This window comes from Chionomys nivalis, chromosome 12 (genome assembly GCF_950005125.1).
Source record: "Chionomys nivalis chromosome 12, mChiNiv1.1, whole genome shotgun sequence".
Taxonomy (NCBI): Eukaryota; Metazoa; Chordata; class Mammalia; order Rodentia; family Cricetidae; genus Chionomys; species Chionomys nivalis.
The window spans coordinates 39,003,919-39,022,757 of record NC_080097.1 but is presented as its reverse complement, the minus strand read 5'-3'; the positions used below and the strand labels follow the sequence as shown (position 1 = coordinate 39,022,757).

The window sequence follows — 18,839 nt, the reverse complement described above, 5'->3', positions numbered from 1 at the left end:
ACGATGTCATAAGATGTGTGAACCTCGTAGTTGCGCCCAGCGTTCTTTTCCTCGCAAAAAGCCATAAAAGACCATAATTGTGAATGTATTTTACAAGATGAGAATACACAGAGAAAATGCATCTCACTTAAGTCAAAGGAGAGATTCAAAATGATTGAATGTGTGAAGTTCTTCACACCATATTATTGGGCTCACTATAGTTTTGAGAATTTGTTCAGTTGAAAAAAAAATTTTTTTATTATGTATACAGTGTTCTGTCTATGTGTGTGCCTGCAGGCCAGAAGAGGGCACCAGACCTCATTACAGATAGTTGTGAGCCACCATGTGGTTGCTGGGAATTGAACTCAGGACCTTTAGAAGAGCAGGCAATGCTCTTAACCACTGAGCCATCTTTCCAACCCCCTTTTTTGTTGTTGTTTTTTATTATGTCAGTTGAATAAATTCATGAGTTAATTGCTATGTACAAAATGTAGTGCTAAGAACCACCAGGATGAAAAATCTTATACCCTCCATTTAAAAAGCAAAGAAAGAGACAATTAATTAAAATACAAATTCTTCACTACACTCTACAAATGTCCCCTAACAATCATATCCTTTTAAGCTATTTTAATTATGTATTATTTTTATTTAATGTGCATGGGTATTTTGCCTGTATGCATATTTGTATACCACATGTGTGTCTGATACCCACAGAAACTAGAAGCCAGAAGAGGGGACTGGAGTTACAGACACTTGTGACCTGCCATATATGGGTGCTGAGTATTGAACCTGGGTCCTCTGAAAAAGCAGCCAGAGCTCTTAACTGCTGACCCGTCTCTCCACCCCCTCAACAACTACAGGCTGCAGTACTTACACAGGGCCTCCTACCCGGCCAGGAAAGAGTGAGATAATCAGAATGAGTTGGCATCTTTGCTCTGTGCATGCATGGATTTCTGAGATTAATTGCACCCAGAACATTAGCATTTCTCAGCAGTCAAGGGAATCCTATTTAAATATTAGATGTGCTCAACTAAGCACAACTCAGAGAAATCAGAAGGAAGAATCAATTTTATATTACTCTGTGCTTTCTCTCCCAACCCCCAAATGTAATGAAAACAACAAATGAAAAACTCAAGAGGAACGCCATGGACATTCGATCACTTGGAAGGTCACTGTGTTTTATAAGTAGCAGACTGAAGAAATAGAGACTTAACAATCTATTTTAAACAAGCAAGAAAGCAAGCAAGCACGCAAACAGTAGCTTGCATAAAGGCAGTGGTCATAGTGCAAAAGGGAGGCTAGGGCTGGGCTGGAGGAGATGGGAGTTCTATTTCTAAATGAAGAGCTACCGTTCCTAAGTCTTGGTCTCCAAGTCCAGCACCAAGTCTTTTGGCAGCTCCGTAACAAGTTCAGAGCTTTGGGCAAATCACTCCACTTTAGCTTTTTTTATATCTGCAATAAGGACCAAGTCTAGTCTCTAAAAGGAGACAGAATTAATTCCTGCCCATTTTCCATGCCGTACTATTTAGTTGTCTCTTGATAAAAAAGGACTCCATCTGAATGTCAGTCCACACTGTTGAGAAGTGGAAGACATTCGGGATGCATGATCATGGGTAGAAGAGGTGGGGATAGCCTGCAGAAGCCGTGTTCACCACCGTACAATAGACTGTTCTTTCTGCTTCCTAAGCAAGCAAACTCCAGACCTCTGGACTTCTCCACCCCCCCCCCCAACTGGCAGGAAGCAGAAGCCATAGGCAGTGCCATTGTGAACCCTCATGGCTCTGGGTCCCTTGGTTGAGCACTGGTCTCTTCCCAAGTCTACTCCCTGCCCTCGCTGGCACTATCTTCCAGTAGTCACTCATTGCAGTGGCAGGAGGGGAGTCAGACTCAGCACAAAGACCAAAAATGCAGGAGTTTAAACAGATAAAAGCACTTGAAAGTTTAATGTGTTAAAGCACAGGCATACCCAAGGACTGGTTGGGAGTGCCTGCTGCCCAGAGGATGTTGAATCTGTTGTGATGTGCAGAGGATGCTGACGGTTCTCTGAGATTCCAAGTATAAATGGCAAAGAAGATTTAGGAAGCCCTCCCTCCACTCCATCCCACCCCTGGCTTTCGGCACAAGTGGCTGAGAATACTGATTTCCCACGAAGCCTGTTGGTAGTGAAAGAACAAATAAACAAACCAACAAACCAGAATAAATAGTTATGAATGATTGGGGGTGGGGATGGAGGATCGAAGGGGAGGGGGAGGGAAGAAGAAAGTAAGGAAAGGAATGTGAGGAAGGAAAGCTAAAACTAAGGACCATTTGAGGGGTCATATGAAAACCTACTACAATAGAAGCTTTTCAAAATATACACAAAAATCAAAGAAATACAAATGAAGTCACCAAATAATAGGGGAGACAAAGCCCCAAATGGACATCTCTTGCTCAACACCAAGTGAAGCCTCCAGCACTAGGAATGGGCTACATCTAATGGAATTGTTGGACAAAGGCGCCCCATTGAAATCCCCAAGTAACTCAGGCTATTGCTAAGCCTCTCCACAAAGTGATGGTAAAGCCCCGCTGCTGAAGATAATGCATGGAGCTGGAGAGATTGAGCTGGTGCCTACCTAGAACTTTCACCCCTACTGATTAGTGTTCATGATTCTGGAAGATATTCTGCATGCTACCAGAGGAGAAAAGTAAATATCAACTCAACTATAAAATCTTCTATCTACAATGGTGGCTTGACTGCATGTTATGCTGGTGTAATGCACAAACGTTATGAGAATAACCAACCACTGACTGGATTTCAGGCCTACTCCATGAGGGTACCCTAACCCAACACTGTTCAGGTGGCCGAAAATCTGAGACTAGATAAGCCATGGAACTGAGGGAAAACCAAATACTAGTGTTCTGCTAAAAGATTGCAGCAATAAAAATGATCCCTAACAACATTCTACTACAATCAAAAATTAGTAGCGTCTTGCTCTCTCATCATTAAAGGTTTTCCCTTCTGTAGATGGGAACAAAAATAAGAAACCCATAACTGGACAGCATGCACAGAGTGAGAGATCTTGAGACACTCGGTCCTGAAAGGGATGTTTTCACCAATTCCCTCCCCTCATGGCTCAGAGAGTCTAGAAGAGGAGGCAGAAAGATTGTAGAAGCCAGTGGGAATGGACGACACTAAGGAAACAAGGCCTTCTAGGCACAGTAGCACTAATAACACACACAAGAACTCACAGAAACTGGGGCAGCATGCACAGGGCTTGCACGGGTCCAAGCCAGGTGGTGTCCCAGTGCTGAGAGGGGAAGTAGAAACAAGCCCCCATCCATAACCTGGGGGATATCTCTAATTGATAATTGCTTACAAAAGAAAAATCAGCTTTCTCCAACGAAGTCTCACAGGGTATACAAGCCGAGTTTATGGGAAGTGGATGATCAACACAAGATTAACTCAATTGTATTTTTGGAGTTTTTGTTGTTTGTTTTTGTTTTGCTTTGGTTGGGTTTTTATTTTTTTGCCTTATAGACCTTTTGCTTATATATTATGGTCTCTCGCTTTGTGTTTTTATGGGATTTCTGTGTGTGAATGTGTGTCTTTTTTCTCCCATATTTGTTTTGTCCTATTCAGGTTTTTTTGGTTTTAACCATTATTATTATTATTATTATTATTATTATTATTATTATTATTATTTGTATGCTTATTTTCTAATGAGAAAGAAAAAGAAAGGGTATAGATTTGGGTGGGTGGGGAGGAAGGGAGGATCTGGGAGGAGTTGGGGGAGGGGACACTTTAATCAGAATATATTGTGTGAAAAAATATTCAAACAGAATCAGTTTACAGATTTACAGAACTGGACATTAAAAATATGCCACTGAGCTGTACAGAGCAAAACTCTGAGCTTGCAAATTATACTTTTCAAGTTAGTGCATATGAAATGACATTCATAGTTGCAATGTCCTGAGAAGACTCAGACCTCAGACTATAGACACACTATTCTTACTCTTGCAAAGACAGATGAAACATATGTGAACCCCTGCTAACTAAATCAAAGCCATCGTGGTCACACAAATGAACCAACACAGTGTTCCTGGATGGAGAGGTACTATGTCGTCTGCGAGTGTTGGTTCTTTTCAAATTAGAACACTTCTCACAAAAATCCAAGATGGTATACTTACTGCAGAAAACAAGATAAAGCAATTCCAAAGATTACAGTGATCACTATGGAAAAAAAGGCATACGAGCAGGGGCTGGCTGTAGCTCAGCGATAAGAGTTGTGAACTGGTGTGTGCAAGGCCCAAGGTGTGCTCTCCAACAGTGCAGGGTGTGGGGACTGGAAAGTTTTGTGCAAAAACAACAATTACATTAGAACTTGTAATGCAGATGTGCCGAGATGTGGTTTCTGTTGAAATACTGAAAACGGTGTAGCCCTGACATTAAATGGAGAAGTCAGAGGATCAGAACAGGAAACGAAACAAGATGGCTGGCCATGCAAGACCGCTGCAGACCACGGAGGTGGATTTCGAGCTGGGGTGAAGACCAAGTAGACGACAGCTGGAGGCACAACTTCTTAGGTTCCCCAAAGCTAAGATTCTGAGAGACTCATTGATTCAAGTGGAGAGTAAATAAATGGCAGGTCAATAATTGAAGGAATGAGGGAGGACTTGCTAAACTAATCAATAAAGGACATAAAAGGACAGCCTGATAGATTTCAGAGCCTAACATTTAAAATCTTTACATCAAGTCAAATAAAAAAGTAGGCTGCAAGCTAAGGAAACGTGTTTGCTGTGTGTGGCAGAAGGCTGGGCTCTCTCCTGCCACATGTGTGTGTCACATGTATATGTTTGTACATGTGTATGTTATGCACAGCGTGTTAAGACCAATAAATATGGCAGTAGAAAAAATACCAAGGAAAAAAGATTTTTAAATGCTACAGTAATTATTAGTTAATATGGAAACAAAACAATTTTTCTTTTGTTTTGTACAGTGTCTGAAGATCTTAATGTCAAAAATATCTCCTGAAATCAAAGAAAGACGAGTGTGGATTTAGGTGAAGATTTAGGTCTTCCATATGACTGAGCTAGTCCACTCCTTGGCATATATATATGTATGTATATATGTGTGTGTGTAAAACCATCCTTCTGTGATAAAACAGCACAGCCAAAGCAACTGATAAAAACAATGTTTAATTGGGCTAATGGCTCCAGAGGGTTAGAGTCCGTAATAGAGTGAGCGCACGGCTGAAGGAACAGCAGAGAGTTCACATTTCCAATGCCAAGCAGGAGGTAGGGAGCTTATTGGGCACAGCACATAGCTTTTGAAACCTCAAAGCCAGCCCCCAGGGACATAGCTCCTTCGACAAGACCACACCTCCTAATCCTTCCCAAACAGTTCACCAACAGGGGACCAAGTATCCAAACATATGAGTTTATGGGGCCATTCTTGTTTAAACCCCCATACCTTCTTTTAAACAAAATAAACACTTAAACAGTGTTTTAAAAATTAATTTTATGTGTATGAGTGTTTTGCCTGCATACATGTATGCCTGGTACCCTTAGAGGTCAGAAGAAGGCACCTGATCCCTTGGAATTGGAGTTATGGGTGTCACTGGACCACCATGCGGGTACTGGGAACGAGGGTCCTCTGCAAGGGCAACAAGTGCTCTTAATTGCTGAGCCATCTTTCCAGCTTTCAAAATGAACCCAAGTTCCATTTTAGGTGGGTACCGCTTTGTAGTGTCACTGAATTCTGCTTTCTGGTTTGGCTCTCATCAAGTCTCCAGTAAATTCAGCACCGGCCCATGGAGTTAGTCTCAACTTTGTGGGCTAAAGGCCAAGGTAACCACTGATTGTATTGGTTTTATGATTGTATTAGTTTTCTAAGAGGCAGGGAAACCAATAAGAAAAATTGAGTTGGAATTTAATCTTTTATTCTCAAAAGAAAACCAACTGAGATGGTCAGCGATGGACAGGTTTTCACAGAAACACACAGACTAACGTTGGATACCTGGACATACAACTTTGCAGCCTTGATGACAGAGTTCTCTGTGATGGTTTTGAGCTGCTGGCTCGTCATTGAATATGGGTTCATGAAAAGACAAGATGGAAGATGCAGCGCTTTCTGCAAATGTTTTTGAACATCTTTTTTTCTTACTGTAAACATGTGCTCCAGAAAATTCTCAAGAGCCTAACTGAACCCCAAAGGCCACTTCTAGTTCCCGCATCACAGTTCCACAATGATCCCTAACAATCAGACAGAGAACTCAACGGAGAAGACCTGTAGGTCTCTACACAGAACCTGGACTCTAAGAGATGACTTCCTTATACATAAATCTTTGTGGACTTTACAAATAAAATGATACATCTCTAGCTCTCCTTTCTTTCACCCAGTCCATATTTAGAGCTATTCTTCTACAAGGGAAACCTTCTAAAACAAAACTGGTCTCCCTGATCTCCAGATAGCAGGAAGAAGAGCAGACAAAGAACATGATAGGAATCTGGGTTGATCCAAACATATCACAGGATCGGATGATGCGAAAACCTTCACCAAACTTGGGACCATGACACCAGTCACACCTGGATGTGCTGAAAGGAAGAGAGACATCAAGAGGATATTTTGAGTTTCCACTAAAGTAAAAATTATTGCTTGGTTTTTATCGATCTGACATCTAGACAAGGCATCTACTATTAAGTCAAAATTTAAATCCTAATACAGGAGACAGCAGATTAAATATGTGTGCAAGGAACCTGCTTTCTAAAGTAAGCATATATGTGCACAGTGCATTATAATTGGAAAGTGAATCTGAGGAGCCTCCTCTTCTTTTGAGGTGAATGAAAATGAAATTTGTGCTCTGGCAATACTGAAGCATGCATGGGCAGCCCGTATATGGTGGTTCTGTTGAACTTGTCCATATTAGGTTTCCTGGTCTAAGTAGAAGAGGACAACTGACCACGTTTCTTCCTCAAGAGGGCACCAGACCTCATCATAGATGGTTGTGAGCCACCATGTGGTTGCTGGGAATTGAACTCAGGACCTTTAGGAAGAGCAGGCAGAGTTCTTAACCATGGAGCCATCTCTCTAGTCCCTGGAGAGATGGGACTGGGCTTCTTTTGGGGTACTGGGGATTAAATCCAAGTCTTTCTCAATGCCACACACATGCACGCGCCCGCGCGCGCATGCGCGCACACACACAACACACACACACTATTATGGAGCCATATTCTCATATCATGGTGGATGTTAGTAGCAGAACAAAGCCATGCACTCATCTATGGCCAAAAAAAACTAAAGGAACTGGGACCCCATAGTTGCCTTAAAGGGTATGTTCTCCCTGAACCTGGGAATCTTTCACTAGGTCCCACCTCTTACTAACCAGTAGCAGCAGCACCTTGGGGCTAAAGACATTGGCACATGGCTCTTTGAGGGACAATCACGATCAAAGCTACGCTCCATATGTCTTTACTGAGTCAATATTGCTCTTTTATATATTCCTGGGAAACCATTTTACTTAGGCATACTATAAGTATTTGTACAGTTCATAGTCCCAGCGATAATGATGGTAATTTCCTTTAATTACATAGTCAAAATGGTTTATAACATTTCAGTGGACCCTAAGAACCCTAGTCTTGGGATTAGGTAACAAAGTGTCAATTGCTCATTGATTCTTGGTGTGTGTGTGTGTGTGTGTGTGTGTGTGTGTGTGTGTGTGTGTGTATTGCCTGATCCACTCCTGGTATCACTCAGGGCAGACGGAGGAAAGCATGTCCCTCGGGACTTAACAATTTTGGAAAGGAATCACTTCTGTGTACTTAGTAATTCACAGACAAGGTTTAACTAATAGATGCATAGATACTGCCCACAATCACTGAACTTTAGAAATAACTGGAGAACGTTATAAAATGGGACTGATTTAGAGTACACTCTTATACCTGCAAAGCAAGAATGGGTAAAGGAAGAACTTTGTGTGTGGGCTAGTGAAATACTCAGAAGTGTGCTTTGATATAAAGCATGCTTGAAATTACTTACATTCTTAGACACCTTTGAACTCTCTTTGGGATGAAATCATAAACTTTATGTAGATTATTTTTGACAATGAAGAAAGCACAAATATGAGTTAGTCGTGGGGGGTTGTTCCAGCAATACTCTGTCCAAAAATGGAAACTAGTGAACGTATTATCGAAATGGAGTTTGGTCAAGTTCAGCCTTAAAATCCCAGGTGGAAAAGAAGTCATGTAATTCCCATCGACATTCAGCTTCTCAAGTGATCTGTACAGAAGAGACATCATATTTTAGAAGATAATCATGCAATTTATAGTACTCATGCGAGTTTCTGTACTGGTGTTCTTGAAACCTGGCACCCACACGGGTGGGAATAAAACATCTATTTTAATATTTTCATGGAATCAAGGGAATTTCCTTATAGAAAAACTCAACCAATATATCATTATGCAAAGAAAATGTGAACAGGACAGCTGATGGATGATACCCTTGGGTGAGTCTCTGCAAACATCATCACTCTGGACAAAGAAATAGCCACGGAAAAAGCAGAGGACTAAAAAGTGTTACACCACATAAACACAGTGTGGTGACATACAGAAAAAAAGTATTTTCAAAGACAAACGGAACGCCAATAAATGTTTTCATTAATGCCTAATAAAAACAGGGAAGTATATGACATCAAAATATACTGTTATGTTATGCTCTGAATCTTCAGCAACTTGGTCCCTTGCTTTTCATCGGGCCAACCGTTTATAACAATCCTTTCCCTTTATTCAAAGAGACTGAACAGGACTGATTTTCCTCACTGCCTCAGTGGTGTTTCCTGAAGTCTCTTTTCTAAGGAGTGCTGAAGGTGGATAGAAAAGTTTCTGTAAACAAGGGACATACAAACATCAAATCACTGTCAAAATGCTCTACAGGTAAACAGGCCTCTAGGTGGTTGGGCAGGTGGGAGCTTCTGAACACTCTGTGACAATCTAGTCTTGCATCCCTTTGCCCCAAACTGGGTTCTCTGATGGTAACTCTTGCTGACAAAGTAAAACATGATCAAAGTTTCAAACAAAGAGACTCTTCAAATACAGCTTGACTACCGTTCTTAACCACATACTGAGGGCAATATATGTGAGGCAAACCCCATGCTCTTATTTTGTCCAGAAGGACAGAATGGACACAATCACGTCCTTCTACAGGCAACACAAACCTAAGGGTCAGTAGCAGAGTACTGTTAGCATTTGAACATTTACACACTTCTTATACACTGTTTATTAAAATCTTCATAAAATATGTTTTGATCATGTTCCTTCCCCTACCATAACTCTTCCCAGATCCTGCCACTTCCCTACCCACTCATCCTTGTTTATCTCTTTCTCTTTAAAACACACAAACACACACACACACAAACACACACACACAAAAACAAAAATCACAAAGTCAAAAGCCAAAATAAGGCAAAAATGCCAAAACAAAAAGTTCACCACCACAACCACAAAACGAAGACCAGAAAACAACAACAACAACAAACCATGGAGTTCATTCGATGATGGCTAACTAATGAGCAGCACGGAGCCTGCCCTGGGGTGTGATTACTATATGCAATGATTTCCCATTGGTAAAAACTTGATTTTCCCTTTGATAGCATGCATCGGTTGCAAATAATTATTGGTAAGGAATGAGACCCTATATCCACATCCCCTTCTTGGTGCTGGACCCTATCTGTGCAGATCTTCCACGTGCAGCCAGTTTCTGTGAGTTCATATGTGCATCGGTTCTGCTGTGTCGGAAGATACTGTATCCTTGGAGTCATCCAGCATCTCCAGGTCTTACAATCTTTCCACCTCCTCTTCTGCACAGATCCCTGAGCTTTGAGGGGCAGGGTCTCATGAAGACATCCCATTTAGGCCTTAGTGCTCCAAAGTCTCTCAATGCACACTGTGTAGTTTTGGATTTCTGTGTTAGCTCTCATCTACCGCAAGATGTTTCTCTGCTGATGGCTGAGCCAGGCACTGGCCTATGGCGACAACAGAATGTCATCAGGAGTCATTTCATTGTGATGTTCCTTTAGCAGAATAGTGGTATTTGGTTTTTCCTAGGTCCATAGCTTATCTAGTCTGTTTCTTGGTCAGTTTAGCAGCATCTGGTATGGCTTTCATATCATAGAGCGACCTTAAGTCCAAAGCAGAGAGTGGTTGGTTACCCCCATGACATTTGTGCAACTATTACACCAGGTCACTGTTGTAGGTCACAGTGTTTGTAGCTGGCCTGATGGCTACCTTTGTCCTCTGGTAGCCTGCAGGGTACCTTCCAGCACCATGAATCCCAGTCAGTAGGGATGAAACTTCCAGTTAGGCACTAGTTTGATTTCCCCATGATCCATGAAATAAATAAACACTGTCTTCAGCAATAGGCCCTTACCATAGATTGTGGAAAGCAACCAGTAACCATGGCAATAATCTATGACATTTGGGGAGGTTCCATGTGACCCTTCGCCAATAACTCAACAAGATGTAATCCATTCTTGGCATTGGACATTTTAGTTGGTAGAAAAGGATGTCTGGGTATACCAGTTTGTGCTCCTACCAGTTGAGAATACGTTACCAAGTATACATCTGATAGAGGTACTTTCCCCATCAGCAGGTACTGTCATTTGTGTTATTGATCTTGACCTTTCTGACTGGTGCAAGATGGAATCTCAAAGTAGTCTTAATTTGCATTTCCTTGATGGCTAAGGATGTTGAACATTATTTAAGAGTTTCTCAATCATTTGTGTTTCATCTTTCAGAAAGTCTCTGTTTAGTTTAGTAAAAAAAAAAAAACCACATTTTGTAATTAGTTTGTTTTCTTGGTGTTCAGGTTTTTTTTTTTTTTTTTTTTGGTTTTTCGAGACAGGGTTTCTCTGTGGCTTTGGAGCCTGTCCTGGAGCTAGCTCTTGTAGACCAGGCTGGTCTCGAACTCACAGAGATTCACCTGCCTCTGCCTACCAAGTGCTGGGATTAAAGGCGTGCGCCACCACCGCCGGCATACTTCATATATTCTAGACACTAACCCTCTATCAGATGTATACTTGGTAAAGACATTTTCCTATTCTGTAGGCTGCTGCTTTGTCAGAATGATGGTATGCTTTTCCATACAGAAGGTACTTGACTTCATAAAGTTTTAATCTATTAATATTTGGTCTTGGTGCCTGTACTATCAGTGTGTTGTTCAGAAATCCAGTTCCAGTGCTGATGAGTTCAAGTCTATTCCCCCCTTTCTCCTCAGTCAAGTTCAGGTTAGGTCCTAGTCAGAGTTTCTGTTGCTTTGATTCAACACCATGACCAAAAATCAAGGTGGGGAGGAAAGGGTTTGTTTGGCTAACACTTCCACTTCCATATTGTTGTTCACCAATATGCTGTTCTTAGATTTTAAGAAGAAAATACTTGATTACCTGAAGAAAGTCAGGGCAAGAGCTTCAAACAGGGCAGGAACCTGGAGTCAGGAGCTGTTGCAGAGGCCATGGAGGGGCACTGCTTCCTGGCTTGGTCCCCATGGCTTGCTCAGTTCGCTTTTTTATAGAACCCAGGACCACCAATCCAGGGATGGCACCACTCACGATGGCCTGAGCCTGCCTCCATCATTCAATAATTGAGAAAATGCCTTAGAACTGGATCTTATGAAGGCATTTTATCAATTGTGGCTCCCTTCTTTCAGATAACACTAGCTTACATCAAGTTGACATGAAACTATCCAATACAGGTTACGTGTTCCTATGTTGCACTCTTTGATCCATTTGGAATTGAGCTTTGTGGCAAGAAAATAAATATGGATCTATTTTCATTCTTTAATATTCAGCCATCCAGTTTAACAAGCAACATTTGTTGAAGATGCTGTCTTTTCTCCAGTGTGTATTACTGTTTCTTTGTTTCTTCTGGTGGATTTTTCCTATACTATGTAGTGTCCTTCCCTATGTCTTCTGATTAGTTCGTCTTGTGTCTATTTTGTCAGGTATTAAAATAGCTACACCTGCTGGCTTCTTTGGTACCATTTGCTTGGAATACCTGTTTCCATCCATTTACCCTGAAGTGATATCTATTCCTCAAGGTGAGGTGTGCTTTTTGGATACAGCGGAAAGACAGATCCTGTTTTCGAACCCAATCTGTTAGTTTGTGTATTTTTATTGTGGGATTGAGAACACTAACGTTGAGGATTATTAATGAGCAATGTTTATTGATTCTTGTTATTTTGTTGTTGTTGTGGTGTGGGTATTTTTACAACTTTTCTGATTTGCTATTTTTAGATTACTTATCTTGTGTCCTGGGTGTAGTTCACCTCTTCAGACTGAAGTTTTTCTTCTAGAGTCTTCTGTGAAGCTAGATTCCAAGATAGAAATTGCTTAAACTTGGTTTTATCAAGGATGTTTCTTTTTTTATTGTTGATTCTGATGGCTGCCCATCTATGATTTCTCCTAGTTTGTAGAACATTTACCCAGTCCCTCATGGCTTTCAGATTCTCTATTGAAAAGTCAGGCATTATTCTAATGAGCCTACCTTTGTATGCGACTTCTCGTTTGCTCCCTCTCTTGCAGCTTATAATATCCTTTTTTGGGTTGCTGTTCTGTTCTGTACATTTAGTGATTTGATTATTATGCATCATGGGTACTTTGTTTTCTGATCCTGTCTATCTGGGGTTCCGTATACTCTTGTACTTTGATAAGCATTTCTTCGTCTTTTCCTTAGATTGGGGAAATTTTCCTCTATGATTTGTTTAAAAATATTTTATGTGCTTCTGACCTGAGTTTCTTCTTCTTCCTCTATACCAATTACTTGGAGATTTGGTCTTTTCATAGTTTCCCAGATTTCCAGGGCATTTTATATCTTGATTTTTTTTTTTAAGATTTAAAACTTTCTTTGACTGAGCTATTCACTTCTTCTTCCATGTTTTCGACACATGCCATTTTCTCTTCCATGTCTTGTAATCTTTTGGTGTCAGTGGTGCTTTACCTCTAAGGCTTTTGTTTGACATCTAAGTTTTTTGTTTCTAGGTTTATTTTAATTTGAACTCTCTTTAGTGATTGTACTTCTTTGTCCAGTTCTACTTCAATGGCTTGATTTTTTTTTACTATTTCATTCAACTCTCTTTCTGTTCCCACGGTCTTCATTAAGGTCCTTCATGTGGTCCTTAAGGTCCTTGAACATAGTCATAATTGCTATTTTGAAGTCCATGTTTTGTGTTTCATCTAAACTTCTTTTCTCAGGGAATACTGCCGTGGGGTTGCTGGCTTCTGGAGGAGGCCCACTATCTAGGATGTCCATCTTTGTATTTTTGTGGCAGGATCTAGGCATCTAGAGTTATGACAGTTGAAGTGTTTCTTGATGTAACTATCCTGTCATGTTTTGTTGGTAGCTATTCTATTGCTCGGATCCTGATGCCCTCTCTGCAGCCTTAGTAAGTGTGGTGGCTGCGGGGTCCTTGGTAGAGCCTATCTTTGTGGGTCAATGTGTGACATCGAGGAATAGAGATGGGTCAGGAGGAAAGGTTGAGAGGGGAAGCAGGACAGAGCCAAGGATACCCTGGGTCTGCTCCAAGATGCAGAGTCCCCTGGGAATGGAGGTAGTGGAGGTGGGGCTCCTGCAGGTTTCCCTTTAGAAACCTTTCCCCACACCCCTCCTCAGTGCAATCTCAAATTCGGCTCAGAGATTGTTCATCCTAAAAGCAGATAATCAATACATCTCTTCGTTATAATTGGATTGAGTCTATGGTCCTGTCCCAGGAGTCACAAACTCCCTAACAATATAAAGTTTCCCTTGAGGGACTCTTTCTTATTTCTAGCAGTGTGGGAGCAGCAGTATGGCAACTCTGGGCGAGAAGGAGGCCAGTGGGTGGAGAGAGAGGGCAAGAGGGCGTGGGGATCTGAGATGAGCCCAGAGAAGAGCTGTAAGGACCACAGAAGAGAAACTGCAGACTCTGATCACCAAAGTATTCCAGAGAGAAGTCTCAGAGCCCAGACCAGGGCTGCTGGAACCCTGCCGCTGCCTCCAGGCAGAGGAACCCTGACATCTGGGCTGCCTGGAAGCTGCAACACCAGACACAGCCATGGCCCAAGGCATCCTCTAAGAGCTGGGGCATCAGGAAAAGGCGAGGTGGCCCATAGCCTATCGGGCAAGTCTGGTAAGCTCCAAAATAAAGCAGGGGGTGGGGAAAAAAACAGTATCCAAACACATCAACAGCAAGAAAGGTACAGGGTAAAGTAATATTGTTTGAAACGAAATGGCTCCCAAGGGGAGTGGCACTGTTAGGAGGCGAGGTTTTGTTGGAGGAAGAGTGTCACTGTGGAGGTGGGCTTTGTGGTCTCATATATGCTCAAGTCATGCTCAGTAAAGAATGACCACTTCCTGCTGCCTGTTACTCAGGATGTAAGAACGCTCAGCTCCAGCTCTAGCACCATGTCTGCCTGAATGCTGCCTTGCTTCCCACCATGATGGTAATGGACTAAACCTCTGAAACTGTAAGCCAGCCCCTGTTAGATGTCTTCCTTTATAAGAGTTGCGGTAGTCATGGTGTCTGTTCACAGCAACAGAGACCATGACTAAGACAAGTAAGTACACAGAAAAATAGCTGTACCTATTATAACAACATCGAATAGGCTGGATTCTCCTGGTAAAATATAAAGATTACTACACAAGACCTAAAAAAATTGATATAAACATTGGAAAACCTGGGGAAGACATTTTCTTATTTTGCTGAAAGTATAATTGTGTTTTTAGGAAACCAATCAGGCAGTGAGAACTAATAATGAAATTTGGTTACACAGCTTGATTTGTTAAAATTTAGGCTAAAACAGTGTCTCTTTTCTATTCTGTATTTTCCTTAATCAGCTAATATTAAAAATAAGAGAAATATTATATATAGAAACACAATTTGAAATACTTGGAGACAGCTATATGAAAATTATGAAATGAGACACACATTCTTATGAAGGACATAAAGTTGATTTGAGAGGCTGAAGAGACAGTTCCATGGCTAAGAGCACCTACGCTGGCCAAGGACCGAGTTTCATTCCCAGCACCCACAGCAGATGACTTACAACTGCCTGTAACTCCAGCTCCAGGGCATCCAGTGCCTCTGGCCTCTCCAGGCACCTGTCCTCACACAGACACAACCTCACACACACAGATATGTAATTTAAAATAAAGTATTTTACAGGTTTTGAAAGATTAAGAGTACATAGTGTTTTAGATTTAGCATTTATATTTACGTGTGTGAGAGATGTGTGTGTTTATGTGTGTGAGTGCATGTGGTGTGTGTGGGGTGTGTGTGTGTGTGTGTGTGTGTGAGAGAGAGAGAGAGAGAGAGAGAGAGAGAGAGAGAGAGAGAGAGAGAGAGAGACATGTGTGAGGCCAGTGCCCTTGGGGGACAGAAGAAGGCATCCAATTCTGGATGGAGTTTGAAGGGGTTGTGAACCACCCAGTTTTGGTGTCTTGACCTGAACTTGGGAGAACAGCAAGTGCTCTTAACCACTGTGCCACATCTCTAGCACCTACCACATATTTTAAAATAGAAAGTAAATACTTCCAACAAAAATTCTCTGTAACTCAAGACAACCGCAATTGATGTGTTAAGTCTGTGCTTGTAGATGCTGAAGGAGGGACAGGTAATTCCATAATATAAGCTTAAGAATTATGACAAATAATCTTGCAAATTAGTGAAATAACTACTGAAAAATATCTTCCCTATTAGTCATTGTTATAAATTCATAATAAAAATAAGACACAGAGCCAGGCATGGTGGCCCACACCTTGAATCCCAGAAATTGGGATACAGAGGCAGGCAGATCTTTATGAACTGGAGGCCAGGCTGGTCTACATAGTGAGTTTCAGATCAGGAAGAGTCCTTGTCTCAAAAACAAAAAATAGAACACAGATAAATTCAGGACTTTTATTAATTTGTAAAAGAATTTATTATATATGCACATATATGCATATATAATATGTATGTGAATATATATTATATAATATATACTTGAATATTACATCTATAAATTGAAATGTGTAAGAGCTATATATACTCACACCAAAAAATTGACAAAAACAGCTTGTTATTCTACTAAAAGGTCACATTTTACTTTTATAAAAATCATTGAAAATACATCTTGCAGACACTATACACTAGATATTCAAATTACACTTTAAAATAAAGTCCATGATTCACATATTATATTCTGTGACTGAAACAAATGAAAAGACTAAGTCCTTCATCACTCTCATTACCAAAACATCCTTGGTGGGGGGCAGGTCATTTTCTGTGTAACTACTGCTTTGCGGGTACCTGAGTCTCTGGATTTCATTCGGAATATTATAAATTTCATTGTAGGAAATGTCAAGTTCCTCAAGATAAAGCAGGTTAAATAACCTTAAATAGAAAAAAACAGTTAGTTTTAGTAATGACTAGTCCTTGTCACTGGGAATGAAAACATGTAGAAATTAAGCATTTTCCTAAGACACTGAGAGTTACTTTTCACTATGGGTAGTACACATTCCACAAATACCTCCCAAAATGATTCTTCTGCCCGTGACAATGGCTTGAAGAAATCGGAGTGGGAAAAGCCTCACTTAGCAAAAGACAGCTAAGAATCTTTTATCAGCCAAAGCTTTTTCTTGGTTTCTATGTTTGTTTCCTGCCCAAATTCTGGGTAGCCAGAAGCAGCAGCACCGCAGCTTCCCACGCGTGGTTCAGGAACCAGAGTTCCAGAACCCAACTGTGGGAAGAACAATGCCCTTCTGGGGGACGACATCTCTCCTAGCTGCCCAGGGTTGTCTGCAATTCTCACCTTCCCTGGCTTGCAGCTGCATTTGTCTCTGACTTCACAGGGTCTTCTTCCAAGGAAGCTGTGGTGCTTCTGTTTCTGGCTACCCAGAATTTGGGCAGACTCATGATGATGTAGTTGTGTGGTGTAGAGCCATAGTATCCTTTAGCTCTTACTTTGGGCCCATTTAAATCTCAGAATGTGACCATATTTGTAATTATAATATGTAATGAATTATTTTCAAATTAGATGGGGCCATTCTGAATAAGCGTGAGTCCTAGATCTAGTAACCACAGCAGCACCATGGGTCTATCTCCCGGGGGGATGCAACAGAAATCGTTTCTGGAAGACTGGAATTGAACAGCAAAGTATGATACTGATCACAATCCCTGGTAACGCCCACCCTTCCCCTACACTGTGTATCCTGTTCTCAAAGGCCGCCTCTTCCTGCACAAATGACCTGGAACATTACTAAGGCAGTGTGAGTACAGGATTTAACCAGCTTCCCACTGTTTCAGCATGGCAGATGGAGAGCTTTAGGATCCCGCCCTGGATGACGTTCATAGCTTGCCTGTGGCTCTCCATTCCATACTTCCTGTGAGCCACTGTTTATGTGCTCCAGGTATCTGAACAACAGCTCCTACGTATCTCCAAACCTCATGCAGCGTCTCCCCAAACTTGACACTGGTCATTGTCTCTCATATTTGAAATCTTAACCCAGATGTTGCCTCTTTGCACAGAACTCTCTCCAGATCTTTTCAACTAGAAGAGCCGACTCTTCTGTGTGACAGTTCACCTCTCTGGGTCCCTGTGCCATCGTACAACTAGGAGGTCCTAGAGACCAGGAATTCCATCTTCTACTTCTATCTATCCAGTGTCACGCCGAGTAAATCAGAAATGAATGAACCCCAGCTGATCTAAAGTCCTTTTCTCTGAGAAACTGGTGGTATTGACTAGGGAAGTGTAAGATAACCCTTTGCGGTTCAGTGGTCACCCCAATTTCTTTTTCATCTCTGTTAAGAAAATGCTGACACTATCTACTGTTTTCAACTTGAGATCATAGTTTGTTTGTTGTTTTGCCTCAGCACATCACAGAGATCTTGCCCTTCCAACTTCCTTCCCCCCGCTTATCCCATCATCCCAGTCTCCAACTCCAGGAGGCACTCTCTGGGAACCACAGGCTAGACTAGTCAGGGACGGGGGTAGACCCACAGCAGATCCTCACTCTCCCTCTGCTCCTCCAAATCCAATTGCCCAGTCTCATTCCCAGCTCTGTGGAAGATCACCTGTTGTGGCCTTTCCTCACTCCCTGCTCCATTCCCAGGAACTAAGCAGATCCCAGTGGCTCACCCTGTTTTTCTCCCCTCTATGGACCTCCCCAGTTCATTCCCATTCCTAGAAACAGATTTATCTGGAAACCCCAGTGGCCACATCTGTCAGGATCCCAGCAGAATTTCCTACTGGACAACATACGGCCAACACACTCTCCTAAGAACTAGAGAGGTCAATAGAAACCAAGGGGGAAAAAAGACAATACCAGGTATCAGCACCTAGAATTATAATCTTTCCAAATCCAAACGTCTAGATGCCAGAGTAAAAACACGATCAGTAACTATCTGTCTCCACCAGGCTCATTAACCCTACCACAGCAGGGCCTGAGCACGGCAACTGAAGCATAAGAAAGAGACCTTAAAATAGACTTTGTGAATATGATAGAGGTCAGTAAAGGAGAATGAACAAACCTCTTCGAGGAATCTACGAAAACACAAACAGTGGAAGGAAATGAAAAATCAGTCAAGATCCTGGGAATGTAAAAACAGAATCAATAAAGAAAACCTAAACTGAGGGGAATGTGGAAAAGAAAAACTTAGGAACTCAGAGGCAAGCCTCACCAACAGAATACAAGAGATGGAAGAGAGACTCTCAGGCATTGACAACATAATAGATTAAATGAATGCACAGGTCAAAGAAAGTGTTAAATCTAAAAAATAAAAAGGAAGAAAAAAAGAACTTCTGGCACAAAACATTCAGGAAATCTGGGACATTATGAAAAGACCAAATCTAAGAATAATAGAAGAAGAAGAAACCCAGAGA

General features: G+C 41.5%; 1 protein-coding gene across 1 annotated transcript in view; it reads right to left on the bottom strand.

Moving 5' to 3' along the window:
- Window positions 1–6,311: 6,311 nt before the first annotated feature.
- Window positions 6,312–18,839, bottom strand: part of Lrrc63 (leucine rich repeat containing 63) — a 33,241-nt gene continuing 20,713 nt past the window's right edge. The window contains exons 7-9 of the mRNA XM_057786725.1: window positions 16,268–16,351; window positions 7,994–8,233; window positions 6,312–6,552 (exon numbers count right to left, since the gene is read on the bottom strand). Coding sequence (XP_057642708.1) covers window positions 6,312–6,552; window positions 7,994–8,233; window positions 16,268–16,351 — 565 coding nt within the window. The remainder of the gene's footprint in view (window positions 6,553–7,993; window positions 8,234–16,267; window positions 16,352–18,839) is intronic.